Genomic DNA, 24062 nt, shown 5'->3' with positions numbered 1-24062 from the left:
CATAGATCCCGGTTTGCCTGACGTAATTGATTTGAACGCCTGTGTAGCCCTTCGTCCTTTTGCTTAGGGCTATACTTCAAGGTTATTTGCCAAGGTATTGACTTGTCCCACTTACGGGTGTTCAAATCATGCTACCAACTTCGTCATCTCTTAATAACCTCGTTATCTACTTACTAATTGGAAATCTCGGTGTCCACGGGTGTTCCCTGGGCCCGCAACTATATATTCCCTCTAGCTCTTTATATCTAAGGTACACGGTCATATTGAAAGTTCAATCTTCGCCATCATCATGCCTTTCACAACCACCTCCGATAAACAAGAGATCTACTACGAAAAGACCGGTTCCAGTGGTCCAGTATTGGTGTTGGTTTCCGGATACATGGGCATTGCCGATATCTGGCAGCCTCTGATCAACAAATTACAACTGCAGTATCAATGCATCGCCTACGACAGCCGAGGCTTTGGGCGCTCGTCAAAGCCGGAACTTGCCCTTGCCTATAGCATTGAACGTCATGCGGAGGACCTCCACGCCGTTCTAGAATCTCTCAACCTGAATAGCAAGGTGATCCTTGTCACTCATTCGATGGGGACAAACATTGCCTCGGCTTTCTTCCTCTCAAACCCCGATCGCGTATCCGGCATCATCAGCTCTGCAGCCTACTTCGACGGCAAGTCTATCGGAAACCAAGGTCTGGGAGCTGAACATCTTGCGATTTCCGTCGACGTGCCATCCGCCTGTGTTGAATTCTACACCAACATGGGTCTAGATCACCGATTTGCGATCGAGGCAGCTAAGTGGCCGGGGTACACGCGCAGAAACAATGCCCTGGCTCTTTTTGCCTACGATATCGGCAACCGGTATTCAGAAATTACCGTGCCGTGTCTGATTATTCAGGGCGCGGAAGACATGGTTTGTCCAGTCGATCAATGTGCGCGGCCCATCGCAGAGGCAATACCCGATTGCAAGCTGGAGGTATTGGAAGGCGTCAAACATTTCCCTATCACAGAGGCCGTTGAAAAAGTGTTTACTTTGATCAATACTTTTTGTCAAACCCTTACCTAGTTAGGCCATTAAGTATTCAAAATTGATCATCAAGTCCCTGTGCTTTCCCTCCTATTCTATTACAAATAGGGAAATGAAGACCTCGGGAGCACAACGGACCTTGGATTCTCGGATTGATCCGAAAAGTATCCTATTGGTCGAGAATGTATGGATGGCTCCGATTGGCTGAGAAACTGATTATAATATACTGAATCAAATGAATCAGAAACATTTATATCGAAAGGGACAAAGCGGCTAGGATTTTGGATTCACTGGGCATCGTCCCGAGACCTGAAACTTTGTGGAGTATAAGCCGTATAGAATAGATGGTAATGACCACAGGCGTAAGGTGTACACGATTAATATCTCGGGTCTCTGCCAAAAAGCTGTATTCTCACAGGATGTTACCTATTCTCAGGCTGACATACACCTGCATGTTTTGAAGTTCGCCGAATCCGTCCCCTCTACTCGGCGATGTACATACCCAAGGGGGTAAAGATTTCCATCTGATTCGAGTTTATATTTAGAACTTCGAGTTACACATCCATTCTCCGCACTTTCCAACCCCCCACCTTGGCTCTCTTGTACGCCCTCAGTAACAAACTCAACATGTCGGAAGATTCATACTATAATCTCGGTTCATATCAACTACCCGTGAAGACAAGCTCTCCAGAATGTCAACTCTGGTTTGATCGTGGATATCGTTGGGCCCAGGGTTTCAACCATGGAGAAGCTGCCCGTTGCTTCAGGAACGCTATTGCACATGACGAAACTTGTGCCATGGCATATTGGGGTCTTTCTTATGCTATTGGGCCGAACTACAACAAGGCCTGGATTCGATTTGATCGCTCTGACTTGGTTAAATCGACCACCGAAGCCCGACAGCTTCTTCAAAAAGCTCAAACATACACTACCCAAGAAACCCCAGTGGAATCTGCTCTAATCAAGGCATTGAAAGCTCGATTTCCACAATCGGATGTGATACCCGAGGACCTTCGCTCTCTAGATCGAAGTTACGGGGAGGCTATGCGTCCGGTGTATGAAAAGCTTTCAGATAATCTGGATATTGCCGCTCTCACGGCAGAAGCCTTGATGTGTTTTACTCCACGTGCTCTGTGGAACCTCAACACCGGAGAGCCTACCGGCCATCATACCGTACTGGCTCGTGAGATAATCGAGAAGGCGATGACCCTTCCAGGGGGCACCGAACATCCCGCGTTATGCCATCTCTATATTCATTTGATGGAAATGTCCCCTTATCCAGAAATCGCCCTGCCCGCAGCCGATCGGCTACGCTTTTTAATGCCCGAGGCATCCCATATGCTACATATGCCAACCCACATCGATATCGCCTGTGGTGATTATCGTAGAGCCGTGGACTCGAATCACCAAGCTATGCTTTCCGATGATACGTTCTTTGCTCGGTCAGAAGGAACCAATCTCTACAAGTTATATCGGGCGCACAATATCTACGTGAAACTGTATAGCGCCTTGATTTCTGGCCGCTCCAAGGAAGCGCTCTCTGCGGCAAATCGTCTGCCTGGAATACTTACCAGCGAGGTGCTTGCTATTTCTAGTCCTCCGATGGCAGATTGGGCTGAGAGCTTTCTCGGCGCGGTTGTTCATGTCTTAGTTCGATTCGGTCGCTGGGGGGAAATTCTTCAAAATCTTCCGATACCCGAGGACAAGCAGTTGTACTGTTCCACAACAAGTATGATCTATTATGGTCGAGGTATTGCACTTGCGGTGCTTGGTCAGGTTGATAAAGCCAAGCTCGAACAAACCAAGTTTGAGGCAGCGAAAGCCCTTGTACCAAGAACCCGTCTTAGTAGCCTGCCGGCACTGGAGGCCGATGTACTGAATGTTGCATCGGCTATGCTGCAAGGTGAGATCCAGTATAGAGAGGGAAATTTTGAAGCTGCATTTCGCAGCTTGCGAGAGGCCGTTGCTCTGGAAGATACTCTCCCTTATTCAGATCCCCCACCTTGGTTGCAGCCAACTCGGCATGCTTTGGGTGCCTTACTCTTAGAACAAGGTCATCTTGAAGAAGCAGAGCTAGTATACCGAGAGGACCTTGGACTGAGCGACAGCCTACCTAGGCGCAAAGCAAGGTTGAATAATGTTTGGGGCCTTCATGGCCTTCATGAATGCTTGACCAAGGCCGGGAAAATTGGAGAGGCCAAGGTTATTGGCATCCAGAAAGAACTAGCTTTAGCCTCTGCGGATGTTCCCATTTCTGCTTCATGTTTCTGTCGTCTTTCTATTTCACAGGGAACAAATGGTCTCCAGCGTGAGAAATCGGAATGCTGTGCCTGAAAGACTCGGAAAAGTCGGGGATTTGATATCTGGTCTTCCTAATTGGGTTACTGTCTAGCATAGGTCTAGTTTATAGGAAGTGATACCATAACTAGCCTATCTTCGTCACTTTTTTTGCAATTAGCCTAGTTAGACCGCCATCCACCACCTCATGGAATTAGTATCTGATTGCATCTTGGCCTCATTCTTAGTAGCACCAGAGCATAGTTCTATGTCAGAGCAATGAAGTGGTAGCTTACCACTAGGTACAACTATGCCCTATCATATCAGTAATCCTGATATCCGGGTAACCATTTTCCGGTGAGTCTAATAAGTGCGTCGTCTCAAAATCCTCCCAGTTGGGGAATGTTGGTTATCCGGATGAACAATATCCAGGTCTTAGGTCGAGTGATGATTGTGAATCAGTTCTCAATAAGATAACCTTGCGGCCCAGGTGCAATTTTGAAATATTGCAAAATTCGGCATTTATAAATCAACGAACGTTTACCACACTTCTATTATCATCATGTCCATTTGCCAGTGGAAAGCAGCCATCGTCCAAGCTGAGCCTTGCTAGTTCGTCTACTAGATGGAAAGGCTAGGGAAAGATGGGGAGAGGGTTCTTTATTGGAAGAGACAAACTCGCAGACCTACTATCATCTGTATATTGTTAGTCGCTGGTATTAGTTTACAGATATTTCTGGAACCCAACATATCTGTATTTATACGAAGCTGCTGCATTCCAACGGACATATGCAATGTAGAATTTACATTAATCATAAGAATAGAAATAGAAATAGAAATAACATACCAAAAAAGCTAAATAATACAAGTCCAATATCAAGTAGATACGACCTCGGGATGTAACCTAAACCTCGGATACTCCAGGGCTGATCTAATTCATTCACATCTAGTTAACTACCCCCTTATTGTTTGTAACATAGTCCGGATTTAGACTACTTCTTACTAAAACGGCCCCGGTGGGCTGTAAAGGCCGGGGAAAGCCCACCGGCCCCACTATATTTCCCCTCTTTATATATCACATCATATCTGGAAGCATCACACTTCTATACTACCTATACTTGATCGTCCTTCCCAACTCAAACCTCGAACAAACTTCAGACCTCTTATCTCTCATCATGTCTTCCGTCAAATCATTCCGTGAACTCATCGGCATCCGCCCTTCTTCCGCCTCCACTGCTGATTCAACTCTGATCATCATCGACGCTCAAAACGAGTACGCTACAGGCCTTCTCGCCGTTGAGAAGGTCGCCGAATCTCGCAAGGTCATTGCCAAGCTGCTTGAAAAATACCGACAGAGCAACGGCAACATCGTTCACGTCGTGCACGGAGTACCTGCCGGTGCACCCGTCTTCACTCCTAGCAGTGCTCTTGCGCAGATATTCGAGGAGCTCACGCCCAAGCCAAACGAGAAGGTGGTCACAAAGAACTTCCCTAGCTCCTTTGCTAAGACCGATCTTCATGATTACTTGCAAGGACTAGGAGAAGTGGGCAAGAAGATTGTGCTAGTTGGCTACATGGCTCACGTTTGCATTTCTACCACGGCCCGTGCTGGTAATGAACTTGGGTATGATGTGGTCGTTGTGCGTGATGCTATAGGCGATCGCAACATTCCTGGTGCGGACGCAGAGTCTGTAGTCAGTGTGGTTCTTAGCGAATTGGGCGATGGCTTTGCCACAATTGTCTCTGAAAGTGAGATCAACTAGACATCGGTCTATTACATACATAAGTTACATGAACAATTTCAATACTGTTGTCCAAATTGAACCGGTCTCGTCAATTTTTCTGCAAGACCTTTTTGGATGAAATTAGAGACTCCTCACATTGTAGAGTATTCGTGCGAGGTGTTGTATGGGTTGATTATCGACAAACCTGTCATTAGAACAGCGTTGCGATAGAAAAAGTAGAATATGGTTCTTGGTGTTCGCTTTATTTCTCTCCCTGGGCTTTGTTCTCACCGCTTTAGTATCGAGATTCAAAGCAATGAGACTATTGTGACAAAAGGCGGTTCGGTGAACAAGCTATATAACGCAGTATAACTTTCTTCAAGTCAGAAATTCTCCATTGGCTCAATTCCACCAACTCTCATCAGTTTCTAATAACATTCCACTTTGCGAAACCCAACTGGTAACTCCAGGTTCGTCCGATCTATCTCTTCGAGAATATATCAACAGACGTCGAGCCAATTCCGGATTCGAACTAGCATCCCAGAGATTCTTCTCGTCTGGCATAGGGAACTGTAGATCGGAGAGGTGCAAAACTCGACTCTCGGTCTCATCGGACTCTCCTAAACTCCCCCTTCCACAAAGCCGAGACACTTTGTACAAGGCCAAACCAAACCTTTTGATTTCTTCAACCCCCACCCACACACAGGTAAGAGACTCCACATTTCGGTACCTCGTAAGCATGTTAGGGTAGTAGAATATATTGTTCCTCAGACAGGTTGCGACCAGAGCGGAAAAGATCTGACGATCGGAGACACTTAGGACCAGGCTGAGGTTAAGTTCGAGACTAATCGGGGTCGACAGTAATGAGAATATGATACAGAGAAGAATGCCTTGGTACGTTGCAATTGGCCATCGTGAAATCGGGCTGTCTAAGCCTTCGTTATCTTGCTCTCCTTCCACGGGCGATCGTGCCCAATTGTCCTGCGCATCGGCGGTTAATGAATTGAAAAGGTCATGCTTTTGAGCAACCTACCTGTTGTGCCGAAATCGCCAGTTTCAGTTTGGAGTGTAAGTTCCGGGCACATTCTTGCGCTGCCGGGCTCCCACTGACCCAGAGACCAATCATTATCACTGCCTGGAGCAGCAATTGGGGCTCGTCAGCGACACTGAAGGTATGTCGATGCAGAATTGGCCAGTGTTGATGAAAACGTGTGAAGTAAAGATGTATATAATGATCCATTTGAGCGATATGCCCGATGGCAGTATTGATCCGATCATCTCCACTGCCGTACTCCCAAAGTTCTTCTTCTGGATCTGGTTGAGCAGGCTCAAGGTGGACCGGATCATCAAAGCGACACAAATGTCCCTTTGAGGAACACTCTGTACATGGCAAGCCTCCCTGGCACCGTGCTTTAGTCGTACGGCATCTTATGCAGGCCTGTGTGGCGCGAACGAGAGAGCGTCCGGGGTCTTCATGATCGCGACGAATATGACGTCGAAGACTGTCACTGTATATGTATTCATTGTTAAATGAAGCCGGTCTGAACTTCACAGATCACTCTACCTGCGAGAAAAGACGCGGTCACAGATAGAACATGTGCGAAGGTGACTTCCACGATGTTGCGCTTCGTGACGTCGGAGATGTTCTTTACGACGGTAGCTCGAGGTACAGCCGGGGACTTGACATTGAAACTGGGGCATATTCAATCACTAGAAAGCTGAAATAAAAAAAGAATTGCCCTGTGAACACAAGTATGCTCAAGCCCACCGGATGCACAGTCAGCCCACCGGATCATATGTGGAGCAAATGTGGCGAATGTGACATTCTCGTCGAATCAAATGAAGGTGTTGATGCCTAAGGTATTAGACATGAAACTGCTTCATCTTGCGTCATCTCTCACTCAGTCTGTAAATAACCCTCGCACCTAGTTCCTACTAACCAACGCTATGCATTTGATTTCAACAATCATCTTCGGACCTGGCAGATCCTTGACTCCGATCACTGTCCTCGCTGGAGCTCACTCAGTATCAGGGTAAAACTTATTCCACGCCGCATTCATGCCAGCATAATGCACATGAATGTTGGGCAGGAACGCCGTTACGTCAATAATACTTCCGAGTCCGCTTCGGTTACCACTGGCGTGCTTGGTGGTAGCCTCGATGTTGTAAAGAGTGGCCAGGGTCTGTTCCCGGATTTGGAAGCCTAAAGTTCCGTCTCCGTTGTCTTTGACCCCGGAGAGTGCTGCAGGCTGTACTGGATATATAGAGAGTGCGAACCTGGGTGGTGGAAGCGAGGCGGCCGTGGCGATAGCTTGCGAGGCCGTGGTTACCGGAAGGCACAGTCACAGAGTCACCGTTGGTTATTATGGCGAGGGCAGTAGGGAGATATGGGTTGAATGTTTTGATATTAGGTCATCCGACTATGGTTTAAGTGTGAGAACTTACAGCGCATAGGAGCTTTCAAAGCCCGCGGTGCATTCCACGCCATTGAGAGGCTAAAGCAAGATCCTAGCTTCATCAAGAGTGGCGGCATGGAAAAAGGCGTCGTCGGATTTAGCGCAGGTGATAAAACTTTTATCTCCTCTATCTCATCATTGTAGGTAATCATGCGCAGGCACTCGCTCTCGCTTCTGAGGAAAGTGACATCCCGGCGTACATCGTCATGTCTGACATGACGCGGCCGAACAAGATCGCAGCTACAAATGGCTATGGAGCGAACGTGATTGTCTGCCCACGTTTCGAGCGAGAGACTACCACCGCCAAGATCGTTGCCGATAAAGGTGCCCGTCTTGTGCCACCCTTCAATCATCCAGATATCATCCTCGGACAAGCCACTGCCGGCCTGGAGCTTCAAGAGCAAGCGGATAATCTCGATGCCATCAACGCGCCCTGTAGCGGTGGCGGATTATGAGCAGGTACTGCGCTCAGCTGCGAGGAGACGTCTATTCGGGTCTTTGGTGCCGAGCCCGAGTTCGAAGGTGCTGACGACTGTCGACGTGGGTTCCTCACGAGCGTGAGGGTCACAAGTGTCAACACCAACACCATCGCAAATGGACTGATCGGCGTTGTCGGCGAGATCCCCTGGAGCGTCATCTACGAGCGAAAGCTCGTGGATGGCATGTTTGCCGTGTCTGAAAAACAGATTCTCGAACCAACAAGGCTGATATTGGAGAGGCTCAAGATGGTGGTAGAGCCTGCTGCTGCAGTGTCACTGGCGGTGGCTTTATATAATGAAGAGTTTAGGCAGATGGTAGAGAAGGAAGCAAGCGAGAAGGGTTGGGACCTGGGACTGATTTTGAGCGGAAATGTTAGCACTGATGGATTAGCAAAGCTGTTCTGGTAGTCATGGATTCTAAAAGCAAAATAGAGATTCACCCTTCTATCAATGCTGTGGCAATCTTCTCATGGGAGATGGGATGGATTTAGATGCATATGCCGGTATCCGAAGCATACAGAGTATATAAATGTAACTACCGATACAGTCCGTACATGTACTTGGAATTGGGTGAGCATTTTACGTGTACTGTATAGGTCTTACATTACATAAATGATTTTGAACCTGACCTTCATCTGCCCAGGTGTAGTCTTGATGGACAATAAATATTCACCTGAGAACCGGGATCCAACTATTCATTTCATTATTCGTCATACAATTTATCACAATTCAGCACTGGAGTCGTCAAATATGGCTTACCCAGTCAGGTGTTCATTTAATTTGGGATACAAAGGGAGAGTTAGTATACGATCCTATTATCTGGCGTTACATCTTGTCAAATCGCTTGATATAATTCCCAGTGGAACGAAGAATACTCCCCGCATTTGGGATAAAGCGCTGTCAAGATGTGGTAGGTTTATCCTTCTCATGGCCATCTCTTGTGAAAGGGGTTTCAAATTGCCAAGGATGTTCTTAATATACAAATCCCGTTATCAACCGCTCAGACTACATTTCTGGCAGATACACTCTGCTCCAGTTCACGCGACGAACCTTTCGTCGATACCCTTTCCAGCGAGCCCCTGTAGCTAGCGTCCCCACTGCGTAACATTATCGTGTCTGTTACTTCGCGGTCCTGATCACTAGAATCAGAATAGGGGCGCCGGTTTGAGGCACAGGAAAACCGGTTATTGAGTATAACCGAGTGGCCACGGCGATTCACCACACTATTGTTAGGAACAGGCTCGTTTTCGGACAGAAGAATAATTTCCACCGGGTGGTCTCGGATAGTAGGGACTTTGAACCACTTATAGAAGCAGTCCAGTACGGGTATAGACAGCCCGTGGATGACGACGGAGAAGAAGACAAGCCAATATACCACTAAAATCAAAGGTCAGTATACATTATCATTAAGTAGATGGATATCATACCCGGAATCATGGCTGCAGTTAAGTTGTTGATCTCCGTATCACTCTCTCCAGGACCCGGTAGCAATCGTCGCGCATACTCAACATACGAAATAGCGCCAACTCCTAAAGCTGGTTAGTATTGCACTTGACATAGAAAACCAAAACCTCTTCTGGGTATTATACCAATTGGGGCAAAGTATCCCATAAACAAGGCCTCTTTCCAATTCTCGCACACCCTAGGCATGAATCGATAACCCATCATGATCGCCGGGATCCGACGGAATATCAGAATCAAAAGTCCGAGCCCGACCAGTCGAGTGATGGTGATCCCATTCTGACTGGATGTGTGAAGTTGGTCCCATGGCATGGAGACACCCAGGAACATGAAGGTTCCAATGTTCAAGATATTTTCGATTGTGGAGTTGAAGGAGTCATGTCTCTCTTCGACTTCGAAATGATAAGACCCATCCCAGTTTAATGCACAGCCGGCAATAAAGCAGGCGAGAGTTTCATCAGAGCCAAAACAGCCGCAGGTACCAACGATAAACAACTGCAGATCATCTTAGCGTATACTTCAGTGTATCTCAAGAATGACTTACACCCAGCGCAACTGGATATGAAAAGAAGCTCTCCTTATCAATCCAACGTCTGCATATATCATTAGCCAGTTTCTTGAATCGATGGCATACATATACATTCCTTTTCGAGGCCAAGTTCAAGGCTTTCCGGCTCAGAAACCCGACCAGTACCCCATACCCAGCGCCCATAACCAGCATGTATAGCACTCCCTCAACAGCCCAATGCGCCAATGCTCGACCAACATCACCACCAAATCGACCTGTATCCGGCTCACCAATCCAGTCTCGGCTCTGTTTGCCGTGGCCAGCTGTTGTCTCCGTACTCGGGGTATCGGCATAACGAAGAATGGCAATGGAGAGAAGCAAAAAGGGAAAACCAAATCCATCATTCCCACCTGCCTCGGCTGAAATAAATTCTCGAAGGTGTCGTCGCACGTATTGATCTGCGAAAGGGCCCTTTGCGATAGCCTGTGAGAGCACCGGGTCGATACATATGACACAGGATCCGATGATGAGAGAAGTCAGCTGCGTGAAGGTCAGTGTGAGCGTATGTCGAATTGAAGAAAACGAACGCACAAACGATAGATTAGGGATCATTAATTTGATACATGCCGACGTCATCAGCCACTGGATCGTCATCAATGGCAGTAGGCAAATGGTGAGTTCGACCAGATGAAGCCGAATGTATCGTTTCGGTAGCTCGTAACCGACTTTGACCATAGCGATGCCAATCACCAACCGAGTTAGTCCCTAGTATAATTAGCTTGGTGTTCTCTTTTGCAGTGAACAGACTTACATAGGCAATGTCACCAATTTCACCACTATCTTTGTCGTTCTCTCCTCCCCACTGACTGACATTGATCAACTTCGCGCCGAAGGGTCCTATGATAGCCCCGACTATGAAAGAGGGTACTGAATATCATCAGCGACCGATATTTGACAGGATTGAGCGACAGCATACAAACTTCACCAAGGTACCATTTTTGCTTGATTTTCAAAGCGATAACCCCAAAAATCAAGACGTATATTCCTAAAACTATTAATCAGAAAATATTACTAAACACGGTACTTCAGGTCTTACCTGATAATGAAAGAACAACATTAAGACTACTAATATCCAGAATTGGGTGTAGCATCATGTTCCCGCACGCGAAGAACGTTATGAACAGAATACAAAATAGTGATACGGGCCTTTGTAAATCGCGCGAATGCCTACATGATGATTTCCTTGAAGAATGCTCCCTTTTCGTGTCTGAAACTACTATTCGAGGTCTCTTATCTTGTTGACCTACCTCATCTGCAGCTTGCATACATCCCGGAGAGCAAGGGATGTACTGTTTACGCGTCATATATTGAGGGCAATTACTTTCGCTCAGGGACATGTCAAACTGTGTTGAATGGACATAATAAGTTCCATTCTCACAAAAAGGTTAGGAGAGGGAATAGGAGATAATAGGATATGCGTGTGACTTTTAGATATCCAATAGATGAAAGCCACAGTAAAAATCAATTTACACCATTTAACACCTAAGCCCTATCTACGTTTTGTCCCAATTCCAATATCTTGCTGCCTGACATACTACAACACAGTGTAAGAAGCATTTGATCATTACAAAAGTACTTTTTTTTTGTGCTGCGCCACCCCCATTTTCCCTTACCGGCCAACCCGAGAAGGTGGGAGGTCTAAACATTTACTTACGAGTCAGGGGCTAATTAACCAGAAAGAGAAACCCGTTAACTAAATGTCGCAAATGAATAATCGCATGTTTAGCAACGGAGCACGGGGTATGTATTTTGTATTATAAGCGCCCTGCGATCCAGGCCCAGAATGTTCCAATTTTAGAGCAAGGGATGATAATAATGGCAGGGATCATTCCCAAATCAACCACACAACATATTTATATCGAAAATAGTTTCAAACTGTAATATCACGATGCCAATATCTTCTAGAAAGTCTTGGCTTGTCCTAAGTGGGGCATGTAGGTACCCCTGATACTCAGATATAGATAGTTTCGAGTGTACCATGAGATTCTTGTTGTGCTGTCCATCACGTTGTCATATAGATGCCTCAAACTAAAAAAGAAACGAAACAGAAACAGAAACAGAAACAGAAATGCAGAGCCCAACTTGAAACAGCGTCGAAGCCCCCTTTTTACCAAAGCGCGGATCATGATGTCCGGTGTAAATGCCTCATAGCTCTCTATCACGCGATTTAGATATGAGATATTTTTCCAGCATGCAACAACTTGTGAGAACGAATATAAATTCAAGACAGTCTGGCTAGTTGATCAGTATTTTAGTATCCTAATTTCAGTATTCCAATTCGAATCTACATATCTCATCATTTCATTGCATCATGGGTTCTATAGAAGGATTATCCAAGCCGCTTTCTGACCAGACGAGCGACTGCTCTTATGTCTATGGCACTCGATTCGCCACAATGGCTTTGCCATCGCATCAGCTTCCGGACGGAGGGATGCCAAAAGAGGTGGCGTACCAGATGATCAAAGATGACTTGGCTCTGGATGGTCAGCCAATCCTGAAGTGAGTATGTTCTTCAATTATCCCAAAACAGGACTGACATATTGTTATAGCCTCGCCAGTTTTGTGACCACATATATGGTATTTCAATCTCTCATCTTCCAGTTGATCGACACTAATACGATAATAGGAAGATGAAGCCCTCAAACTACTCGCCGAATCATCAAACAAGAACGTTATCGACCACGAAGAATACCCCAAATCCGTCGAAATCGAACACCGCTGTCTGAACATCCTCGCCGACATATTCCACTCCCCAGTCTCCAAAGGAAATCCAACCGCCTTTGGCACGTCATGTATTGGATCTTCCGAAGCCATCATGCTCGCAGTATTGGCAATGAAGAAACGCTGGGAAGTCAACCGCAAAGCCCAGGGGAAAGATGCCTCCAACCCAAACATCATCATGAGTAGCGGTGTGCAAGTTTGCTGGGAAAAGGCAGCCAAATACTTCGATATCGCCGAGAAGCTAGTCCCATGTACCGAGACGCGATACGTGATAGACCCAGTTCTAGCAGTCGACATGGTCGATGAAAACACCATTGGAATCTGCGCGATTCTCGGCACCACGTACACGGGCCAGTACGAAGACGTGCAAGCTATCAGTGAGCTTCTCCTTGAGAAAGGACTGGACACGCCTATTCACGTGGACGCCGCCAGCGGTGGATTCGTGGCTCCGTTCGTGAACCCGAATCTAGTATGGGATTTCAAGTTACCCAACGTCGTCTCAATCAATGTCTCTGGACATAAGTACGGACTTGTAAGTACATTCCTTAATCACTCAATCTCCAATACAAGCTCGGTATGCTAATCTGCATAGGTCTACCCCGGAATCGGCTGGGCTCTCTGGCGATCACCAGAGTACCTCCCCGAAGACCTAGTCTTCAACATCAACTACCTTGGCTCCGACCAACTGAACTTCACCATGAACTTCTCCAAACCAGCATCCCACATCATAGCCCAGTACTACCAACTCATCCGACTCGGTCGAAGCGGATACACCAGCATTATGAGAAACCTTACGAAAACAGCCGACTACCTCACCAGCCAACTGCAAGAAATGGGCTTCATAATTATGAGCGAAGGGAATGGACAAGGTCTACCAGTCGTGGCATTCAGATTGAGTCCAGCGCAGAACGTCATCTTCGACGAATGGGCGCTTGCGGGGAAACTGCGCGAAAGGGGGTGGATTGTGCCTGCTTACACCATGGCAGCTGATTGTACGGAAATGGGGATGATGAGGGCTGTTGTCAGGACGGATTTCAGTATGGGACGGTGTGTGAGTCTGGTGCGGGACGTGCAGGATGCTCTGGGGGATTTGGCGGGGGTGGAGATTCGGAATATTCAGCGGTATCAGGCGTGAGTATAGTTCCTTTGGGCTTGATCTATGAAGGGCTTTTGGCTAATCTTTGTGATTGAATAGGTTGGTTCAGAGTTATGTTTCGATTTCAAGGAAGAAGTATATAGGTCGGGTTTCTTCGCGGATTGTCAGCCAGGAAACTGGGAAAGAGATAGAGGGGATTTGAGGGTTTGAATTGGCTTGTCGTTCTAGAGATGATATAGGTTGCAGATGGTTACTATTTGTTCAAATTAATATTCGAATACATCGAAATCCATGACATACGTATTGCGGTAGGAGGAAGTGCGATAGGTGACTACGGGATATCATGGCCTAGAAAGGCTATCTCCTTGTTCTGACAACATATTCTGATAAAAAGGATATATAGTTGGTCATGAGAGTGGAGTTTGAGAAGAAGAGTAGAGACAAGGTCACAGGGCATCAAGCGCTGTCATTAACATTAGAAGAATACATAATTCATGGGAATATCGGAAGGTTGCTGGACAAGCCGGCATCCCAGTCCCACAACTCCGGCCCAGTGTAATCTAAGCCATCAAACCAACCTCCTAGATCAATTGGCTGGGAAAAGTCAGCACAGCCCTGAACAACATGCGAGAAAGAATAACTTACCGTAAAATCACTAAAGTCAGTCGATAAAAGCGATGCAGGATCAATATCACTCGGTGTAGCCGCGGCCGGGGTTGTCCCCGAAGGAATGGAAGTCTGAACAGGAACGTAATTAGGCATGGTAGACACACAGCTATAAGCGGAGATACCAACCTGAACGGGGCGATTATCAACAATAATCTTAGCCTCCTGATATGTAAGACCATTCAGAATCTCCTTGCAAATGCGAACGGACCTCTTCGAGACCGCATCAACATTACACATAGGATCCTCACCCTTGACGCGCGATTTGACCGAAGCGAGGATAATATTCAAAAAGAAGTAAGGCTTGCACCCCTTCCCACCGGGACCAATACGTCTCCCGAAATTCTCAGCGGTGCGCTCGACAGCCTGCATCATCACGTTTTGCTGGGACTGGATCATGCTCATGAGCACGCTGGAGTTGACAACATCCATCCCGGATGTAGCAGACGTACTCATTTCATTCGCTTGGAGGGACAGCTCTACGCAGGCGGTGATTGCAGCGTGGAAGGTTTCATCGCGGAACATACCGCTGCCCAGCTGGGTGATGTGTGGGTAGAGGATGTCATCTGTCGAGAGGGGGAGTTCCATCTGGGAGAGAATGCCGAGGGATTCTTCGAGGCAGATTTTGCGGGAGTAAGAGCATTTAGGTAGGCGAGCGACACTGAGTGAGAAAGGGCGGTGGAGGGCGAGGAGGAATTTGCGCATGATGAAGAGATGGAGGGATTGGGCGAATCGGTGACGTTCTGATTCTCCCGGAGCGATACTGAGGGCGTTGTCGTCAAATAGAGAGGATGCATGTTGCATGGAGCGGGAGAGTTCATCACCCATTCGCAGGGCGTCGTCGTAGGATAGAATAAATTGGAGAGCGTTGATACTTTTAGCGATGCGATAGCGCAGTGGGAGGGTCTTGGTGAGGAGAGCTTGGTAGAAATTTTGGGTATAAAGGGCAGTACTGAGGGGAGCAGGATTATTCTCCATGTCCGGTATCAAGTCCGTATCGTCCCAGTTGGACGGTGGATCGCAGTCGCATTCGTCTAGGTCAACTGACGGCGGAACGCCGCGGTCGAGAGAGATCTTGAGGTCCAGCTCGACGATAGTTGCCCAGAGGCGACGGCGCAGTTCAGAATAGAATGGCCGAGCCTTGTGGAAGCGAGTCGGATCGCGATGCAGACCCATCGTCATCGCAGACCGAATAAGCGACCCGGCTGAGGCCCAGGCTACATCCCCGTCACTGGCGACTCCGAGGCGAGCTACCAAAAGAAGAGTTTGGGTCTGGAGCATTCGGAAGTCGATCTCCGGGCTCACAAATGTGCACGAGATATATGACTGGACAGCCATAATCCACTTCATGGCCGGTTTCTGGAATATGTCTCGGTCGTCTTGGCCTGGAGGTGGGACATAGAAACAACTGCCAGCAGCCATCACGGCGAGTAACTGAGCGACGAAAGCAGGGTCGACTGGCTGGGTTTTGGCCCAGTAATCAGCATACTGATTCAAGAAAGTTGGCAGGTGCAGGATTCGATATGTCGTCTCGAAAGTGTCGAGGTATAGCTGAAGCAGATGGTCTGCAACATTTCGCTGAGGAACCATTTCATTCAGGTTGAAAGCCTGCTCGCGGAAATTTTTTTGATGATCCTGTGTTTCGCGCGACCAAAGCTCTGTCTTGAACTTTTTCATGTCAGTGTACTCTTTATCTTTTCCCTTTCCACGACAACGAGCACGGCGCATAAAGGCAGCAGTCTCTTGGAACTACATTCAATTAGTAAATCAATCATACAATAGTTATATTGAAGGATGCTCACGCAAGCAAGCGTAGTGGTATAATGACTGCGACCGAAATAACGAGTCCTATTCTTCTTCCCGCGAAAACTCGAATCCGGCAAGAATCGCACGCGGTCGTCCACACCAACAATTTCAGAACTATTAGCTGTATCGACTTCAGAGAAGACATCACAACCCGAGGTCTCCGGCGTCTGCAGATGAGACGACTTGCCGAGCGAATTCTCCAAAATTCGCAACCGACTCCGGAGCTCATGAAGCTCGTCTGGGTGACCACGCTTGGAAACGCGATTTGAAGTCGAATTTGGCCCCAATTTCGAGTCGAAGACGAACATCCCGCTTTTCCGCCCGGACTGCTCTTCCACACCATATGGTAATTGCGAGGGCGACATACGTCGCTGAGAAGATTCAGATACACTAGGTTGGGCTCCGACAAAGACGCATTGGGCCGTTGTCTTTGAGCGCACGCATTGCCCACAAGGCAGAGAGCGGTCACATTTTAATTTGCGCTTGCGACAGACTGTACAAGACAGGGGCGGGCGGCGACGACGCTGTGGAGCGCGAGATTGATTTTCTGTCTCTTCCTGATCTGGAGAGAAATGGTCGTGATGATTCTCCATTTTCACGGTGGTCAGGGGATTTTAATTTCAAATTGATTTTCCTTTGTTCGCAGAAAGTCCTTGCGACGGCGCTAGACATGGGTGACGTTGGTGCCTTGTCGGAGTTGGGGGCGCCTTTCCGGATTACCTGTCAACACATGTATTCCACGTCGGAAAATATGTGTCTCTGTGAGGGTTAACAGATGGCCTTTGAAACGGTGACACGAGGGCTTAACTGACTTATATGTACTCCGTAGGATCTCGACCTTTGGAGCTGCTTACTCGATACAGCATGTCCGGTCTCGGGGATACCATTTCCGGTGGTGGTGGAGTTATCTCCGAAAGATGCTGATTGATAACCGAGTCAAGCTTTGCCAATGTGACTGACTCATTGCGTATTCGGCTTGAGACCTGCATGTATTTTGATTAAATTTGGTTATATTAGAATAAATCAGAACAAATTATAATCCCCCGTGGACTTCGGACGAGGAAAATCCAAAAATAACCTGCAAGTCGAGAGAAAGTCACGTGCTGCGTGTGGAAAACTCGAAAATCAAGCATCAGCTTTGTTACATTCAGGGCTTCTTGACACTTGGCTTTCTTCTATGTCGAATACTAAGCCGAGTACATGGTGGAGATAGGGTATTTTTCCCAGAAAATCATGTGACACGTGGTACCAAGCATACAAAAGTGCATAACACAGTTAGTCATGGAAGTCCAGATTGTTGAAATAGTTAACTGGGGTTTTTTGTCATTTTAGTTAAGAGTTCTCAACATCGGTCATCCATATCATACATTGTTCATGCCACAGATTTCTGTCATCATTTTCCTACGTAGTATCGTATTCTCTAGATCAAACCCAAAGTCAAAATACATATCAAATTGACTAGCTTCACTTGTGATATATGTACGCAACGCTATGCCAAATGTACATCCCAAATCAAAGAAAATACCGAAAGCCATCCAACTAATCCCTACTTCGAGCGCCAAAACGGCTTCATAACAGACCGCACATAAACCAGCAAGTAAACCATCAAATAATTCGTCACGGTAAAAGCAAGGAAGATACCGAAATACGGCCAGATCTTCGAAGAATCCAGACCGATTCCAGACAAGTACTACAAACACAGATTAGCATCCATTTCAGGTGAAACGAAACAAGTTCCAGGTAACGAAACTCACATCATCACCAAAGCTGTATTCACAATATCCACACTCTCCCATCCCATCCGGGTTGGAGAGGTACCCAACACCCTTCGAATCAAGCCACGCGCCCGCATAGTCGCTGCAAGTAGTGTTGGGCGGACTCTCAAAGATGGTCAATTCAGTCTGGGAGCAGACAACAGCGGTACCACGGAGGACAGAAGTAAGCACACCACCAATCCAGTACGTAAACGGCGTGATGTAATACATCGTGTACTTCCAGAAGGCAGGCATCTGGGATTGCGGACGGAGGATACCGTTGAAGAGCTCGCACATGATAATGAAGAAGGGCATGAGGGTAGCGGCGATCATTGAGTCGGCGCTATAGATTGCCAGCATGTGTTAGTTGACCACATCACTGCGTGAAATAAGGTGCTTGGTTATATTAGACTCACCTCAGAGCTGCGATCCACTGACCCCACGAAGTCGCGAATAGAAAGAAAAGGAAGAACATCAGGAAAGAGTATCCAGCTGCAAAGCCGAGTGGAAGTCCCACCATGAAATAGTATATGACGAAGAATGCTACGCCGCCGATGACGGAGTAGGGGATCTCGGAGACTATCTGAGCTGTACAGAATGCTACCCAACCGTATACGCCACTCGGACCTTCTCTTGCTAACCAGATATCGCGGTTCAGAATAAAACGCATGGATATAGCGTTGATAAACTCGGGGACGAGCATCAGGACAAGGAAGCAGGAGAAAGCCTTTGACTGGAGGTCTGTCGTACTGTTGCCGATCTGGAGGTAGGTGAGGCCATTGATGAGAGCGTGGAGGAAGGAGGAGTAAAGACGCGAGTAAGGGTATTCAGCGGTGCGCCAATACTGGCGACAGGTCCGTTGAGTGAGAAGTTTAATCTGCTGGCTGAGAGGTGGTAGGCTTGGAGGCAGGGAAGGGGAGCAGGTATTCTTGTCAGAGCGGATTGAGGCGATTTCATTCTTCACTTCGGCGAATTTTTCTGAGTTGCGCCAGATGTCTGCCCAGTTCGTTTGCTTTCCCGAGGATTTCATGCCGCCGACAACTACTTCGATAAGAAAATCGGCTGCGTTGGTGACCTTTTCCGGGATGTTGCCATGTCTCGCGAAATACTCGAAGATTGCGTGGCCGGATTCGCCGACTGGGCCGAAGTAGTATGTGCTTCCACCAGGGCTGAGGGCTAGGACACGGTCGAACTGATTTTGTTAGTCTTGATTCGTAATCAGCGGCGGCTGGTGCTCACCTCTTCGAATTGCTGCTGGTTAGCTTGATGGATGGTGCAGAGGATTGCCAGTCCCTGGTTAGCCAAACGTCGAAGCAGAGCGACGATACTAGTTGCACCCTGGCTGTCGAGTCCACTTGTCGGTTCATCGAGGAAAAGAAGCAGATTTGGTCGAGCGCAGAGCTCTACTCCAATAGTAACGCGCTTTTTCTTCTCGATGTCCAAAGAACCGATCACTGCATCTTGCAATTCAACCAGGTCCAAGGTGTGAATCACGGTTTTCACATACGCCAGCTTTTCCGCTGTTGGAACTTCGTGGCTTTGTCGGAGCAATGCAGAGAACTCAAATGCTTCTTTGATAGTGCTGCTTTCGTCGTGGATGTCCATCTGCTGGCAATACCCGATCTGTCGGTTGAAAGACTGGTCAATTGACCGGTCGTCCACAAATAGAGACCCGGATAAAGTGCCGGGGCTCTCTCTTTGGGTGAGCGCAGTCAATACTAAAAATTGTCAGAAGGCAAAGCAATGAATTCATTTCATTGGGGATCTTACATGTAGACTTGCCTGCTCCCGAGGCACCAACAAGAGCAGTCAAAGACCCTGGCTTGCAGTATCCACAGACGCCGTCCAAGATCTTCCTAGTCTCCTTGCCAATTTGCACATTGAGCTCCAGGTCAGACCAGGAGAAGGTAGACTCGGTAGCTGTAAGTGTCTGGTCATGATTTGTGTCATAACCAGCAGGCGGCGCGGCAGAATCAACGGAGACCGGCGATTTCTCTTCATCGGACTGAACCTTCTTCTCCCGCTTGAGCAGCTTCCGCGTGCTCTTGTACTGGATAGGACCAGCACTGTCCAGCTCCCACTCAAGCACCTCACTCAACCAGCAAGTCATCCCAATGAAGGCAATCGTTAAAAGACACAAAATCCCGAAATTGCGCCAGACGTTGCTGTAGTAGAATCCATACTTCACAGCCAGATAGTCATCGCCGTTCACGACGGTGCTACCAATCTGACTACCAGCATAGGCACAGGTCTGGTATGCGAGGTCCGTATATTCCGAACCGTATGGGATAATGGATCCGGCCGCGCAGGTGAAGTTAATGTTGTGGAACTCCGCCGCCATGACTGCTTCGTATGCATACAGGGCAGGAGTTGTATAGGCCAGCCATCCAACCCAAGGAACATCTTGAATCATCTTATCGACGGAGAGAACGTAACCGCCGAACACGATGCAAAACATAACAGAAACTCCGCAGTAGCGGAGGGCCACTTCAAAATTCTGGGATAGAGCGGCGAAGACACGGAATTGCGCCGTCAGGCAAATCGTGGACATGTAAATGAAGAGGTAGTCGATGAAGAAAGGACCGGCCTGGAAGAGTTAGCGCGTCTATATTAGTAGTGATATTCTGGGATTACTTACATCAGACCGTAGACCGGACAGGAAGTACATGACAATCAAATACAAGAATGTCAAAAGCGTAGTTGTCACCATATCTGAGAGAACTCGGGCCAAACACACGGCGCTGGGCCTCACAAACGCGAATTTCTTCTGCCGGCTCAGGATATCGCGACCCTGCATGGCGTCTTCCAACTCTGACATCTGCAGCCAGGCAAGCAAAATGGAAGAGTAGAAGAGCACACCTCCACGAGAGTACATACCATCGGTAGTCTGGGGCTGATCGTAGAACATAGATCCAATCAACAACCCATAGACCACACAGGAAATCAATTTGATATAGAGCGGGCCCATATGGCCTTTCAGCTGCCACATCTGCCGCTTTGCGCAAAGAACAACCTGTCGAAAGAGCGAAATCGTGTATGGCGAGTTAGACGAGACGAAACGAGACTTATCACTCTGCATGGTCTTCTTGAATTCCTCCACACTGTCGCACTCCGAATCCGCGGGACCGGAAGACCGACCAGTGAGTTTCTGATCTTCGTAGGTTTCGACAGCCGTCTCGATGTTAGCGAACGCAGCACTCTGGCGGAAAGCGTCTTCAAGTTCGATGGGCCCCTTCGGCGCGCGGTTTTCCCATCCAGCACGGAACCGCCGTCTTTCAGGCAGAGTGATGCTAGTCAGGAAATCCGAAGTCGTCTGCATATCAGCGCATTCATAGCCCAGATCTTCGAAGTAGCGCTTCGCCTCGTTTGCAGGTCCTTGGTATAGCATGCGGCCCTCATCAATAAGCAGCACTTTATCCGCCAGCTCGTAGATAGCATCTGAGGCCTGGTACAAGGTGAGCAATGTTGCTTTGCCACAGGTATCAGTCATGATACGCAGACTGCGTGCATAGTCAAGTGCCGAGGACGCATCCAGCCCTCTGGTGGAATTATCCCAACATGCTACCGATGAATCGGTAGCGAGAGATTCAATGATGGAGATACGTTTGCGCTCTCCCCCAGACACACCGCGGAGGTACTCATTTCCCACCAACGTGTTCATGGTATGCGACATACCAAAAACTCGTCCATAGATCTCCAGGTACCGGGGAATCCTCTCCCGGTAGCGCTTGGGAGTCTTACTCTGCAGTGCAAACTCAAGCGTTTGGCGCACCGTCAAGGTTGGGAAATGCACGTCATCCTCGGGAACGTAAGCCACGACGCCACGGTAGTGTTTCCTAACTTCATCTGGGCTAAGACCAGAGTAATCGATTGAGCCCGTGACACCCAGAAAAGAAGAGTGGTGGCCCGCGATAGTTCGGAGAAAGGTCGAGCAGCCGGCGCCAGGACGGCCCAGAACGCTATATAGTTCAATCAGGCTAAATTCGGTTAAGGATGGGTTGGGGGTTGGTTTTCCTACTTACAGCATGATTTCCCCGCTCTGCACGACGCCGGAAAAGTCCCGAATTAGCGGACGCCCATGCTCAGGCTTTTTCTTTGCGATCCATGGCTGGATCGTCCACTCGTAGATATCCTGTAAGGTGAGGGTCCGCCACAAAGCTGTTGCGACGGTCTTTACATCTGCGTGGGAGTCCCCATCCCCCCAAGTTGAGAGGGATTGGAAACAGACACCGAGGTTGGTTGGTTTCTTACCCCGGACTTGTTCCTCGAGGAACTTGTCGAAGGAGAAATGTGGTTCCGGATACTTGGGGTCCGGGAGGGTTTGGGCGGTTAGTGTGTGATGGATGTCGGCGAGGGCATCCTCATCTTCATGTGAGACCTGCACCCTTGGAGGTTCATTGTTGTGTTTCTCTGTGGCAAAGGAAGAACTATGCTTCAGGTGGGGATGAAGAGGAGCGGGCATATTGAAGCCTTTAGATAGTTTAAGAAAATCCCGAAGTCATGGTACTATATATGAAGGACTTGCACGATCTTGATTCATATTTATAGAGAACAAGAACAAGAATTCAGTTCAAGGGAGAAAAAAAAAGAAAAAAAAAAAAAGAAAAAAAGGTACTAGATATCTCCCAAAAGGGAAGCCAAGGCTCATTATGATGCTCGTGGAGATGACCAACCAATCCAGTGAGCGATGAAAAAGCAGAATCGTCAAGGCGGTGGTGGGCCGAAAGGGGATATCTGACCATATCGTCATATTTTGGCCAATGACAGGAGGAAAGTGGGTGCGAACCATAGTCTTTTTGTTCGTTACTTTCACTGCTTTCGTTACTTTCACCAATTTTAGCAGTTATTTCGAGAAAAGATACAAAGAGCCCAAAGAATTTTAGCGGAGTCCGCGGGCCTCGCGCGATTGTTTTGCAGAAAAGGGAAGCCAAGGCGAGAAAAAGGATCCACCGTGATCTTCCTTATAGCGGCTAGCTCGTTAACCCTATAATTATATATAGGTGGACTATATGGACTATATACGTAGGTCTATAAGGTCTAGAATTTCGAGACAGTATATACTATAAGTATAATCCATAGTATTTTTCTACTATATCATTCAGTTGGGTTACACGTATACCTGTCACACTCCCAAGACACCTACGTTGTCATACATGCATGCAGTGTCCAAATGTCCGACCCCCGCACTTTTTTGACTTCACCGCATTCTGCACCGGAGAATTTCCTCACGTGGGATTAGTAATTTATTTATACCTCAGGTGTCTATCTTTGTAATACATGGACGAAAGATATCAGGACATGATCATGGTCAATCCTGTACAGATCATATATAAATAGTGATTGTAATCAAACCAAATATTGTAATAACTAATATTCAATATCATAGTATACAAATCAAAACTCCATCGCCAGAACCATATTCACAGTTCCCATCTTATTTCCTAATCCAGTTTAGCGCCCCCAAGCTCCAAGGTCCAACCTTCGGAGCCTCAACTTCCTTCCCCCTTCTCCCCTTCCCCAAAATGCAAACCCTCTACAACGCTCTAATCCGCACCCACCACATAACCTCCCGCAAAAAAGTAGCCGCCCTCAAACGTGCCGCAGACACACACCAATGCGCCGTACTCCTGCGCTCCGGCGGATGTCCGGGGATCATGTATGTGGAGGGCGGAAAGGAGCCGGTGGAGAGCTGGGTCGATGTTGTCCGTCGACTGCGATATAAAGATTTCCAGTTGGTTACGAGACCCGGGGTTGTGGAAGAGGAGGGTGAATGTGAAAAGCAAGGGACTGGGAACAGAAATGGGGAGAAGAAAGATGGGAAAGGGTTGGATCTCCCATTAGGATTGGATGAGGTGGACAGTGTCAAGGAATTCGGGGGTATTATGGCAAGAAGAGGAGTTTGGAAATGGTGGAGGAGGGGGATGGGGTATGCTTGATCTCGTCGTGGGTTGCATTTGTGGTGTCTGGGTGTTATTGTTCACTACTTTCTGAGATATCCAGTTGAATTTTGATTTCTGATACTACAGTGAT

General features: G+C 47.7%; 9 protein-coding genes across 9 annotated transcripts; 6 read left to right on the top strand and 3 right to left on the bottom strand.

Moving 5' to 3' along the window:
* Positions 1-289: 289 nt before the first annotated feature.
* On the top strand, positions 290-1063 carry N7537_012241 (alpha/beta fold hydrolase; the record flags this gene model as incomplete). The annotated part of the gene is made up of 1 exon (XM_056903295.1): positions 290-1063. The coding sequence occupies one exon, from the start codon at positions 290-292 to the stop codon at positions 1061-1063; it is 774 nt and encodes a 257-aa protein (XP_056748582.1).
* A 588-nt stretch (positions 1064-1651) lies between these two features.
* N7537_012240 (tetratricopeptide repeat protein) lies at positions 1652-3358 on the top strand (the record flags this gene model as incomplete). Its single annotated transcript, XM_056903294.1, has 1 exon — positions 1652-3358. The coding sequence occupies one exon, from the start codon at positions 1652-1654 to the stop codon at positions 3356-3358; it is 1707 nt and encodes a 568-aa protein (XP_056748581.1).
* A 1118-nt stretch (positions 3359-4476) lies between these two features.
* N7537_012239 (putative isochorismatase family hydrolase) lies at positions 4477-5064 on the top strand (the record flags this gene model as incomplete). Its single annotated transcript, XM_056903293.1, has 1 exon — positions 4477-5064. One exon carries the CDS (start codon positions 4477-4479, stop codon positions 5062-5064), a length of 588 nt encoding a protein of 195 aa, XP_056748580.1.
* A 2030-nt stretch (positions 5065-7094) lies between these two features.
* On the top strand, positions 7095-8368 carry N7537_012238 (uncharacterized protein; the record flags this gene model as incomplete). The annotated part of the gene is given in 5 exon segments (XM_056903292.1): positions 7095-7206; positions 7235-7458; positions 7473-7587; positions 7626-7922; positions 7941-8368. The coding sequence occupies 5 exon segments, from the start codon at positions 7095-7097 to the stop codon at positions 8366-8368; spliced, it is 1176 nt and encodes a 391-aa protein (XP_056748579.1).
* Positions 8369-8960: 592 nt separating this feature from the next.
* On the bottom strand, positions 8961-11080 carry N7537_012237 (putative plasma membrane antiporter; the record flags this gene model as incomplete). The annotated part of the gene is made up of 8 exons (XM_056903291.1): positions 8961-9337; positions 9388-9489; positions 9550-9916; positions 9966-10014; positions 10123-10469; positions 10521-10694; positions 10741-10856; positions 11026-11080. 8 exons carry the CDS (start codon positions 11078-11080, stop codon positions 8961-8963), a joined length of 1587 nt encoding a protein of 528 aa, XP_056748578.1.
* A 1220-nt stretch (positions 11081-12300) lies between these two features.
* On the top strand, positions 12301-14008 carry N7537_012236 (Pyridoxal phosphate-dependent transferase major region subdomain 1; the record flags this gene model as incomplete). Its single annotated transcript, XM_056903290.1, has 5 exons — positions 12301-12488; positions 12539-12566; positions 12616-13242; positions 13303-13841; positions 13906-14008. 5 exons carry the CDS (start codon positions 12301-12303, stop codon positions 14006-14008), a joined length of 1485 nt encoding a protein of 494 aa, XP_056748577.1.
* Positions 14009-14298: 290 nt separating this feature from the next.
* On the bottom strand, positions 14299-16871 carry N7537_012235 (uncharacterized protein; the record flags this gene model as incomplete). Its single annotated transcript, XM_056903289.1, has 3 exons — positions 14299-14400; positions 14452-16221; positions 16275-16871. 3 exons carry the CDS (start codon positions 16869-16871, stop codon positions 14299-14301), a joined length of 2469 nt encoding a protein of 822 aa, XP_056748576.1.
* Positions 16872-17824: 953 nt separating this feature from the next.
* Positions 17825-22494, bottom strand: N7537_012234 (putative ABC multidrug transporter; the record flags this gene model as incomplete). The annotated part of the gene is made up of 7 exons (XM_056903288.1): positions 17825-17968; positions 18033-18375; positions 18449-19224; positions 19272-19750; positions 19803-20619; positions 20671-21991; positions 22055-22494. 7 exons carry the CDS (start codon positions 22492-22494, stop codon positions 17825-17827), a joined length of 4320 nt encoding a protein of 1439 aa, XP_056748575.1.
* A 1060-nt stretch (positions 22495-23554) lies between these two features.
* N7537_012233 (uncharacterized protein) lies at positions 23555-23968 on the top strand (the record flags this gene model as incomplete). Its single annotated transcript, XM_056903287.1, has 1 exon — positions 23555-23968. The coding sequence occupies one exon, from the start codon at positions 23555-23557 to the stop codon at positions 23966-23968; it is 414 nt and encodes a 137-aa protein (XP_056748574.1).
* Positions 23969-24062: the final 94 nt, after the last annotated feature.

This window comes from Penicillium hordei, assembly GCF_028827395.1.
Source record: "Penicillium hordei strain IBT 12815 chromosome Unknown utg000006l_segment0_segment0, whole genome shotgun sequence".
Lineage (NCBI taxonomy): Eukaryota > Fungi > Ascomycota > Eurotiomycetes > Eurotiales > Aspergillaceae > Penicillium > Penicillium hordei.
This window is presented reverse-complemented; position numbering and strand designations above follow the sequence as displayed.